This window comes from Aythya ferina (genome assembly GCF_964211825.1).
Source record: "Aythya ferina genome assembly, chromosome: 3".
Classification (NCBI taxonomy): Eukaryota; Metazoa; Chordata; class Aves; order Anseriformes; family Anatidae; genus Aythya; species Aythya ferina.
The window spans coordinates 44645925-44658020 of record NC_140298.1 but is presented as its reverse complement, the minus strand read 5'-3'; the positions used below and the strand labels follow the sequence as shown (position 1 = coordinate 44658020).

At 34.7% G+C, this 12096-nt stretch overlaps 1 protein-coding gene across 3 annotated transcripts in view; it reads left to right on the top strand.

Moving 5' to 3' along the window:
- Nucleotides 1–12096, top strand: part of SMOC2 (SPARC related modular calcium binding 2) — a 146871-nt gene that overhangs the window by 64389 nt on the left and 70386 nt on the right. For 2 of the 3 annotated variants that reach the window (XM_084512787.1, XM_084512788.1), the window contains exons 5-7: nt 2827–2874; nt 6924–6974; nt 7730–7804. In XM_084512787.1, the coding sequence (XP_084368913.1) occupies nt 2827–2874; nt 6924–6974; nt 7730–7804 (174 nt within the window). Of the gene's footprint in view, nt 1–2826; nt 2875–6890; nt 6975–7729; nt 7805–12096 lie in introns of all 3 variants that reach the window. The other variant, XM_084512786.1, reaches the window with a different exon arrangement.

The following is a 12096-nucleotide window of genomic DNA, read 5'->3' as shown; positions in this document are numbered from 1 at the left end:
TTGCAGAAGTATGACCACATGTTTTATTGTTCTGTGAGGTAGTTTTGCTACCTCATATTTAAAATGCCATTATATTCTTTTAAGGCCCAAATCAAGTACCTTTAAAAATTCAGGACTCTTCCTATCTGTATAATATTATCATCAGATAATATGATGAAAATTAATATATTGGGGAAGGCAATTAACTTTTTAGTTTGTACTGCATTGTTCTTGTTAGTTGAGAAAATTATCCATCCTCAAGTTATCTAGTTCTTTGTCCCCATATGTAGTATTTTTTCTATACGTACACAGCTAGATGTACAGATATGTAAAATGTAGAGCAGCATGATAAATTTACTTTCCTGTTTCCTGCTATTTGCATTAAGTGATAATATATCAAGTATTTGTTAGCAGGAGATGAGACATCATTATATAAGCTAAATAAGTAATCATTCACTTTCTCTTTTTCTGATTATATGTGATTTAAAGCCCAGTCACATATGATCAGAACTCTATGAAATGTATATGCTAAAATCATAAACCACAAAACTCTCATTACATTCCATGGAAGATTTATTGTGCCTCAGAAATTGTGTGACTGAAATTGGGCTGAATTGTGGGTTTTGCAATAAGCTGAGGAAGCAATTTCTTTAAGAAAAGGATCATCACGATCATTAGTGGATCAATTGTTGAGTGAATGGAGGGGGTGATCATACACAAGCCAGAATGGTACTAACTTCATCTTGATAAAATAATGTTAAGTCTAATATGCCTCCTTTCCCTCTCCCCTTCCTGAAATGTGTTTTTATGGTGTTTTGTTTGTTTACAATGCACTGAAAACTTGGAACCTGACTGTATTCCCTTTTACAAAAGTTAGATGTTGCTAGTTCTATTTCTTGCCTGGCTGAAAATGTGAACATTTGTTGTGAGTATTGAAGACATAATTTCCTAGAAATTTTCAAATGCAATTCCTATCACCTCACAGTACTTTAAGCTCAAATATATTCAGAAAATGGTAGAAAAATATTGATATAAGCTCAACAACCTTTCCACCTCCAACTTAGAACAAACAAAGTTTTTGACATATAAATTGAAAATTCTAAGTGAAAAAAATGTGAAAGGTGAAGATTTCCCTTTTTAGGAAGTTCTGTGAATATTGCTGTTAGTTTCCTAAGACTACAAAAATTGTTTGCCCACAGAACCTAATTTTCCTAATGTTTTAATTTCATAATGAAACTAATTTCACTATGATAAAGTTAACATTTGTGAATGCCACTATCTTCCTCCATCATCTTTCCTTCAAAATTTAGAGTAAATACAAGTAAAACAGAAAAAAAAAAAAAATCAAATCTGATGTTGAATTTACATAGAGACAGAACACTGTTCTCAAAGTGGAGCTTTACTCTTTACTGTTGTGCAAAGGGGCTATTGGTAGAGGTTCATCACATGTACCCCACCCATGCCAAGACTTCATTTGTACTCACAAATTGTTGTAAATCACTTTAGTGTGTATGAGAATGAGATATAAACTATCAGTATTTACAACAGATTTTATAATTATACTCCTGTACATAAAAATTAAATTGAGAAACCACAGAGTTAATTGCAACTGGATGAAATCTGAGAAAAGAATAGATCACTGGTCTTTAGTGCAATTAGAAAAAAATGTAATTTTATACACAGTACTTTCTAAAACCGAAACATCTTGCTCAAATTCAAGCTGCCTGTCAGGAGATTCAAGTCAAGCACCCAAAGGCTCAGACCTTCAGGCTTCAGATAGCATTAAGGCAAGTATCTGCCTCCTCTTCATGGTGAGTAATAGGGATGAGTATTGCAGTACACTTAGAGCAAGTTATCCCAAACACTCTTGGATATACTTCCTTTGATGATAATGGCATTTTTTTCCTGTCTGAATTAATGCCAATGCATTACAAAATATATTGAATTTCTGGTAATTCAAATGTGATGCAATAAAATTCATGAGACATGGATATGATGGATATGATGACAGGAAGTGACTAGGAATTACAATCATACAAACCGTTGTGATAATCAGATATAAATGAGAAATAAGGCATTATTTCTACTGTAAAAGCTAAGGCCAAATATCTCTTGTAAAAACTACAAAGAAAACAAGTGGACTCTCCATTTCTTGATGACTTTAAATCAAGACTGGCATTCATGCTGGTACAGTAAGCTGTTAAAACCCATTTCCTGCAGACTTGATTACTCCTTTCCCACCACTGCTGCCTCCTTTCCCAAGGGCCCCAGGTTTGAGGAACCAAAGCAGGTTCAGGCTTGTAAGGCTTCCTCATTTCCATTCCACACATTTCTATACCAGCATAATATTTCTGGAGGGCCTTGCATGAGGTTTTTAAAGCAGAAAGGGGCACCTTTCAATCTGAAGAAGCCCCACAGAACCGCTGAGGTACATAAGCAAGACTGTGTAGGAAGGCTGTTGTCCCTCACAAGGAACCTCAATGGAGTAGTACTGGAGAGATGCACTTCATGGAGGACCTGGCCTTCCTAGGTTGGTGGGGAAGGGATGCTTTGAGTGTGCTGCACACAAACACGTTCTTGCACTTCTGTTTCTGTAGTGTTTAATGTTATCTCTTTCTCAGGTCCTGTGGTAGCCAAGAAGTAGCACCTGACTATAAATTGATGGTACACAAATGCAGAAGTCAGGCAAAGCTAAAATCCTTGGTTTGCAAAGGAAGAAATTTCCTGATATTTTTTTTTTTTCTACAATAAACAAAGATGAATCATTACAGTTAAACTGTGCTTCTTATAAAAGGTTTTAAAAATGAAAATAATAGTTTTCTGGTTAATTTCTTTCTGTAATTACAGGTTCAGTGAGTGAGAAACTGCCACAACGAGAAGGTGCAGGAAAAACAGGTAAATATCTTAGATGGCCGTTAGATAGAAAATAAAATATATTTTAGTATACTGTGTGTACTGTGGGATAAACCACCATGATTTTCTGTAGGTTTAAATTATCAATGAATGGTGGAATAAACTTTGCTTCCCATAGCAGTACTCAGCTATTTTCCCATACTGCTCTCTCTCTTGCCTTAGAGGACAGATTATTCTGTCTGTTTGATAAAGCCAGCATTCTGCAGTCCCAAAATCTTGGAAACTCTAGTCCTCACTTTATGTCCATAGCAGCCAGTGCTTGAGTCATCTTGGACCCAACACTTTTTTCTATAATGTGATTAATTCAACTAATGGGTTACATTCATGGCCAAATGATTGTTGTTCTTAGAGATAGATCATAGCATATATCGTTGGCAGGACAAAATCTGATGCAACTCCAACATAGCTGGTAGATTTAAATGAGAGAGATATCTGTTCTTTAAACAAAATTAGAGCTCATGCTCTCCAAACCCTTAAAAGAATATTAGATTCATCTGAAAATAACACACTAAATATTTCTGCCAGTTGCAGTGGGATAAATTAATTTTAAAGAAGCTAACTCAAATTTGTGCTAATATTAATGACTATCCAGTTTATTCTGCTGTTAATATAATTGATATAAGTTTTACAGTAACTTTTGTAGCTTTGTAATATACTGAACATTTAAATAAACTAATGCACCATTAGGTTAAGAAAATCAGTACTTCTTTAAAGGCTAATAATGACAAGGTACATGAATCAGCAGTGGAAAACTGTTCCTTCAAGTCTTTCTGGACAAACTGTGGTTTCCACTAACCTCATTATGTTCTGGGAAAATTTGCTTTGGGTCAGGACTTTCATTTTCAACTTTGAACTATATGAACTATCCCATATATAAAACTTGTCTGGGTCTTGGAATTCTTTTTTTTTTTTTTTTTTTTTTTTTTTTGACTGTGGGGGCTGAGTTGCTGAAGCCTGAATAGACACTCCTAGAACAAGAAATCACATATATTTGCATCACATATATTTGTGTCTAAAATGACACAGTTGTATTTCACTCATGCCTTGTTTTTATTCTCCAGCCCAAGCCTGCAGTGCAAAGGGCCGATGTCCTGGTTCTCAGGTGGTTCCTGGCTCTTCTCAGATACTGCTAACATCTCCTCACCCTTCAAAGTCACTGCCTTATGCTTTAAATAAAATAATATTGTCAGTGATATCACAACCTCTTTAAGACTATCACAGAGTAATGAACTTGATCTGCTATTTGAGTTAAGGATCTGTTCTCTTGCCTCATTGTCAATGTAGTAAAAATATTTTGTAGTTCATGTGGCTAGGGCACAGAGGTAGCTTTTGGAATAACCATAAATTTAGCATGCACCCCTTCCTGCCCATCTTCCTTCTTCATGTTGCTGTGGACTAACTGGAGGTGCCACAGGTTGGGGTTCTGATATTGTTACACAGCAAGCTTACGAAAGTTGATGACATTCTTGCTGCTACAAAAGCTACAGAAGATGTGCCCCAAACTTGAGTGGTCTTGGTGACTATACTGTCAAGAGACAGTATAAACGTAGCCTGAGGCAGTCTCTTCTTCCAAGGTAAAGACAGACAGACATCCAGTGTGGAAGACAGTTCTTCCACACATACTCAGAGAGAATAACATAGAGGGCCATATCTGTTTGAGATGTGCAGCTCAATGAATGAAAGCTCAATGAAAATTTCCAGTCACAGATTTTGGATGTCAGGAGCACTGTTTGTTTGTTTGCAACTTTGCATGTGAACTCAAACAGCAACAAAGCTTAAAGGATACTTCCTAACATATCTTTTCCCTGTGCCACAGTTCCCACCTCTAGCCAGAGAAAGTATTCAGACTATCTGAAAAGCATAAGTGTTAGGCATGGGATTGTGCCCCTTTTTCTTAGCTGACTGCAGGACTGTGTTCTTTTTAATGGAACTCTGATAATGGAATGGTTTATTTACATGTATGTATGTATGTAGTGGTATGCAGGTGCTGGCCAGGAAGTCCTATGAAGTTAACATATGAAATACCTGAAATGAAGATGTACTGCAATGTAGTTGTGGCAGTGTATTGGATTTTGAACAAAAAAACCTCTACATGCTTCTTCATACTTAATACAAAAGGTTTTTATGAAAAGAGAAGACACTTTCACAGAGAAAATTAATGCCATAGTCCTCTTTCAGATTAAGCGTAGTTCAGGAGCTGTTGTAGCTCCTCCAGTTCTGAAATGAAGTTAAATTAATACAGATTTCCCACACCAAATGTTTGATTTGATGGAGATCAAAAGAAAACCTCTCTCTTTCTTTTTGTTTCCTGGAGGACCTGTGGCCAGTTTTACGATTCAATTGTTAGGTACCTTTTTTTTTTTTTCTTTCTTATTTTTTTTAGAATATATATTCATATTAATAAACTGTGTCTTAAAAGTTGTGCAGTAAATGCTGTTTAAACGAACAGAGTTTGTTGTCAAGAGGATAATTTTGATTGGGCTGATAATTGTTAAAATTGCAGCATTCTATCTGTATTTCACTTATTAATGTAAGAACAAATGCATCACAAACTCAAACTGTATACAGAAAGATGATGATAGAACAATGTCACTTAAGTCCCAAACTGATTTTGTGGCAGAGCTCTTGGCAACATTTACCCATCTGAAGGTACAATCTAAAAGTCAGTTTTTTTGAATTACATACTAATTGCTAATCTAAATGCAGGTTTTCATTTTTAATATGCTGGGATATTTGATGTCCTCTCTGAAATTAGTTAATGATCTTATTCCACCACCCAGAGGACAACACAAAATTGCTAGTAGAACTAATGGGAAGTGACAGTCTGTCATGCTATTCGAACGAAGTATCCTATCATTGCATGGACATGAAAAATGAACATTCTTAAAAGAAGTCTCCTTATGGTTTGGTTAAAATATTTTGCAATGAAAACAAGTTTCTGTTGCTGCTGCCCTGCTTTTGTGGAAAGCATGCATGAAAGTTTTCCAGAGTATTTGCTATGAATTAGACTGTAGCCTCCAAAGGGGAAGGTCAGAGTACTTCCAAATCCTCTATGTGCAAAAGAAAGCTTCAAAGTTACCTTCATTTCTAGCTTCTGTGAAAATGTCACAAAAACAACCTGGAAACTATGTTGGTCTGGGATCCAGTTGTGAAACTGCAAGAAATGTTCATAAAACCCTTTCACAGAAGATGCTGTTTACCACAGAGTAACTTGGAGTTAGCTCCATTCTAAAGGAAACAGCAGCTAGAAAATAAGTAAAAGGTGTACTAGCTCATTTTTACTCAGTATCTGAAATCATTTTAAATAACAAAACCATAATGAGGTGAAGGTGGGTCTGTCTTTCTCACAGATTGCTAACTTGAATTTTTTTCATACTGAATTTTTCTTTTCCAGTGCTGCTTCTACTATATTTTACTAAAATTATCCACATTCTTTTATCATTTCATCCCTCTTGTTTTGCAGTAAAGGTTGATTGTGAATGGATGGAGATGGCTGACTAAAGGATAAGGATAATGCAAAGAAAAATCTGATTCTTTATGAATCTTACCAATAAAATCATCTTGATTGCTAAATACATTCTGCTGTACAAAAAGAAACTTTCCTTTCATTTTAAGGTGTCAACATATCTGCAACCACTTCCATCTCAGACTGCTTTTGCTTTCACAGGACTTACCCCTTTGATGCATTTACTGAATTTCTTCTTTATGAATGCTTATTTGTTCAATTATAATCTATAGGAATCATTAAAATGAAGAACTACTGTCTGGGGAACAACTTGATCACTTCATGCTCTTCAGAGACCCTGCAATCAATTCATCAGCCATAATCTTAAAAGCCATACATTTATAATCTATAGTGTGCAGACGTAATATGTCTATGCTGTACAGTACATATTAATAATGCTTAAATTATTGTTTGTTTACCGGCCGGGGCTATGTGCAAATCATTAGCATCAATCACGTATGTACACTTATTTAGCTTACTCTCATAATTGTAGTCTCCTTGCAAATCTTTTCCATTCTGAATTCAGATGATGTCTCAGCTCCCGCGCTGGAGACTCAACCTCAAGGTGATGAAGAAGGTAAGCATCGACAGGAATTTTAACAGTGCGATATTAAATTAATGCAATATAGGCAATATACCACAGCATCAAATGCTACTTTAGAACTAGGGCACCTGCTGGGGCTGATCAGACTTCCTGAAATTGCAAGAAATTGAAAACTTCTGTACCCTTTTCAGGATAAAAACAGAAGACAGTCAAGTCTTAAAACTTAAAAACAATGAATTTCATGGGGGTAGTATTGAGGTGACACTTCAGCTATGGACTCTTAACAGTAGCAAATTTATTGCGAATACTCAGGGTACAGACAGGTTTTAAACTTGAGCCACAGTTCAGATTAAAACTGTATGACCAAACAAGGAATTTAAAAGCATAAATTCTGTTCTCAGCATATTGTCTAGCAATGTAAGGTTAGTGCTTTTACAAGCGTATTTGGATCTGGGAAAATTCAGTGCTCTACAAATAGAAAGCTCAAAGCCCATATGCAATGGTAGTTCTATACTGTGACTATCTTACCACCCAGAGTATATCTCACTGATTTAAAGTTACTACACATTTTGGATCTTTCAAACTTTTGTTTGAATGGAATAAGAAATGAACTATTTATGCCTTTGTATGAATAAAGATTTTACCTGTTCTAATACAGATCAGTATACCCTCTCCCTTTTTAAAATCCACATATCTTTAATACTGATAACTCAATATTATTCAGCTGCTAGTAACTTTTAAAAAACTGTAACATTTACAAACTTTTTTCTGCTGTATTTTTTTTCTAGATATAGCTTCTCGTTATCCTACATTATGGACTGAGCAAGTAAAGAGCAGACAAAACAAAACCAATAAAAGCTCAGGTAAGAAGCTGTGGTGTCCTTACTTTGCAGAGGTCCTGTAAAGAGGCACATTAAGCCTTTTTAGAGCTGAAGCCATTTAAGCAAAATTTGTTTGAGTAACCATTCTGCTCCCACTCTTATCATATGCTAGTGACTGATGATTTAAATCATGATGATTTTGTAGGCTCATGTGGCATGCATTCCTTGTGTATGGAAACATTTTTGGCCAACATTTACTGGGTGTAAATTGCCATTATTCCACAAAGGTCTCTGGCTCACAACTATATGCATCTGTGAGTGGATCTGATATTTATATTTCTTTTCCTCTTTGATTATCTGTATTTTTATCACCTACTTGTATTTTCCTTCATTGTTCTTTTTTATTTTTTTAATTATTATTATTATTATTATTTTGATGGTGTGTAACAAGAAGGTACTTGGAAATGGACAGTGGAAGTTACATACATTTGGTGCTAAATCTTAGGAGGCAAATCTGAAAAGAAGTAAGCTCCCATCAGAAACCAGTTATCAGTTAAAAGGAAATCGGAAAGATTGTGTTATATGTGTTTTGCTTACATAAATTATCTGTTATTTACAAACTGATTACCAGTTTAGTGTGGATGAATTATGTTGCCTCTGGAAAAAAAAAGTTTAGTTTGAAAGGAAATATTAATGATACAGACTGTTGCTCACTAAATCACCCAAAAGCACACTTCAAATCCAGTGGAAACTGAAGCTGTGCTTTACCTTTAGTACTGCGCTTAAGTAGTTTACTAAATTACTAAACGTCAAACAATCATAAGAAAGACATTTTTACTAAGAGGTTTATATATTCATTTATTAAGCTAGTTTTAACAACAAAGCCATAGTTATTAATACCTTTCCCTCTCCTTGATGCTCTAATAGGCAGCTAGGATAAGGATTATAAACAGATTATAGACAAGAAAAGCAAACGCTTTCCATGCTGGGGATGTATTCTGTCATTTCCTTAGCTGGTTTTAGCAAGAACATACTTCCTTTGGGATTTCTGTCTGTAAAATAGGTGCATAGAAATATGTAACTTACATGAGCGTTTCTTTCATTTTTACAGTGCTAGATGTATTAGGTAGATCTAAAGCAAGAGTTCTTGAGTTTGCAGTGCTGCTGCAGGAAGTGAAAGCTTAAACGTGCACATGCATAAAATGTTAGGGAAAGAACAAAGAAAAGGTGGGTTTTATTACTGGGAACTTGTAACCTCCAATCTACCTAAGGACATATTTACAAAAGAAGAGACCAGTAGTGTAGTCTGTCTGTATTATGATTGCTAGCTATATGGTCCATTAACATCAAAAGCATGACTGTATTGTATTTGCTAATAGGACTTGCTCACAACAAGTGTAAGATCTCAGGAGTGTTTGCACATGCTATACCCACAGAAGTCAGCAGACACTACATAGTGAGACTTGCTTTTGTCTGTAGGCATATCTGGTACTCCAGAAGGGCTCACCACTGTCTCTTCCATTACTTCTCTTACGTATTTAATACGACATTATCAAGCCATATGAATCTAAATGCTAAAAACAATGTGATAATCAGTTGTGCTTGGCAGTATCTCTCTCATGGATGTCAGAAATATACAGTGAGTCATGTGGCAATATAAGTTGTTTTGATGGCTGAACCTCACATATTCTGTAATCAGGTCTTTTAAGGTCTTGAAAACATTAGGTTAGATTTTCTCCTTATTACCTGTCAGAGTGGTTCCAAGGCTTTGGGGAACATCCACAGAGAAGATTTCTGTGCTGCTATGTGTGTAGAATAGGAAGGACCCCATGAATGAATACAGTGGGTTGTAAACTAACCACGTTCAGATACCTAGGCTTAGGTATCCGATACCAATCCAAGGAATAAATACAGATGTCTTCTTTACTCAGTTTGCTTAGCAATTCAGGTGTGGATATACAAATACAAGAAAGATTTTTAAATGTATTTGTCTGAGAAAAATGAGGAAAATTTATCTGTGGATGTAATATGTTTATAAAACAAAAGATGAAACCCAATTTATTGGTAATCTTCCTTTTTTCTTCTAGTGTAATCCAAATGCTTTCAAAGAACTTCTGGTCCAATTAACACAGTAATTTAGCCCTGCCTGTTAAAAATAAGCAACGTAAGATGATAATGCTAAAAATTTCATGCAAACTAAAAATATCCTATTTAAAACTGCCTACATTAGTCTGTATTGCTCTTACTTTTTTTTTTTTTTTTTTTTTTTTTTTTTTTTTTGTGTGTGTGTGTGTATGTGTGTTAAGAATCACGGATGACTACATTGCATTTATTGCACTCATCTGGAGTAGTTTGGTTTTGCAACTCTATAACTAACCTATAAATTATAATGAAACGATAAAATTAGTGTAAGATTTTAATTTTTGAAGGGTAAAAAATAATAGCTCAGGAAATTCTACTTTATATTAGTTATTCATTGCCTCCGTTTGATTTAAATCAACCAAAAATAATTTAGTACAGAGAAATGACATTTGGAAAATGTACAGATGAAGGGCATGAAATTACTGGATTATATATCCATATTGAATAATGATTTCTGGTGCATATTGTGTTTATTGGTTCAGAGAAACAGACCTTTGCTGCTTAGTAAAGCTAAGTAAAAGTACAGTGTGGTATTTAACCTATCAGATTTTGATGACAAAATGTTACCCCTGGAAAACAAACAAACAAACAAACAAAAACATTATTGTTGGGCCAACAATAGCTCTGTTTATAGTGGTGGATTTGGCTGTAAACATCTGACTTTCTCTGTTTTAAAACTTTTTTTATTTAGATTTTATTTTTTTCTTTTTGGTCTTTTCAGAATTAGAAAATGTATATACTGGTTGCTAAAATAATACAGTATTTGTGGAGAATATATTATGCATATATACATATGCCTCTCTGTCTTGGAAGGTATTTTAAGATTTTTTAATTTCTGGACTTCTTTCTAATCTTACACTCCTCATTTCTTCACCCATTTCACAGAAGATATTTGTGTTTTTGCCACATCAGATTGACGAAAATAAGAATTATAGCAACAGCTATCAAAAATAAACTGGAGGTGTTAAGGTGTTAGAAGTGTTAAAAATAAGGTGTTAAAAATAACACCTACATTCAGATGAACTAAATATTGTTTATATATACCACCACAATATCATTTGAAAATCTAGGTAGTGTGCTTTTGGAGCTTTTGTATTTTGTAAAGAACAGAAGACAGAAGGTCTTTGGATTTGGAGAAACCAGACATTTTGGATTCAGCAGTTGTCAGTTACATTAGCTTCAAGGCTAGGAGCAGCCAGAACATAGGTGTAGGCAATGCAGTACATGGCAATGCAGATACCTTCCCATCACCTAACAGGGGATACGGTTTCCTAAGGAGTTTCTCTAACAGTTTGTTGTGGTATCTCTTCCATTGAAAACAAATAGGGTGAGTTTAACTTACAATTATGTTAGTGCTTAGAAAATTCTTAAAGTACTGGATGATTTCTAATTACAAATCTGTCCACCACACAAATGAGAATAAATAATGGCAGTATAAAATTTCATAAATCTTGCAAATGCAGGATGCAAAAACTCAACCATAATATGGAATATACTTACATATGTGCTTAAGATGATTCTGATGATAATATAATTCAAATTAAAAGAGAAAGGGTCAAGTAATGTATCGTTGGCTAAGATGTATTACAGTCGTATGCTGTTTCCTCAAAAAATTATTATTGTGGCATTACTAGCACTAAAAATGTGTGTGTTCATTGATTATCTGTATAGTTTATTTAATGAGCATTGTAAAGAGTGATTGAAAAATTTGGGATTTGTTTTGTTGATAGTCTGGTATGACCTAGAAGACAGGAAGAAATTGTCACATTTTTTATACTTCACCAAACTTGATTCTGATTTGTGTGATAAATTTTAAACACACGAAACTGGTGAATAAAAATTGAGGACCCCTGGCAATCCATGGCAGAACTTCTAGACCATGGTTCCACAACCATTCATGCTTCGTCTTCATGCTACTAGTACACCAGTCATTCACATTTCATCTGGATCAGGCACAGACACGTGATCATATGATGTGTTATCATAAAGCTGGCATGTGTTTGTGCCAGCTTTATGTTTATCATCTTTAAGCAGGTGCTGAAAAACAATCTGTAAGTGATCCAGCATAAAATAGGGTCAGCACAGAGTCCAGCTGTTAAAATTAACACATCTGTGCAAAAAGTAGTGGGTCATGTGATTATGATTTTTTTTTTTTTTTTTTTTAATAATCCTAAATCAGAATTTATTGCCTC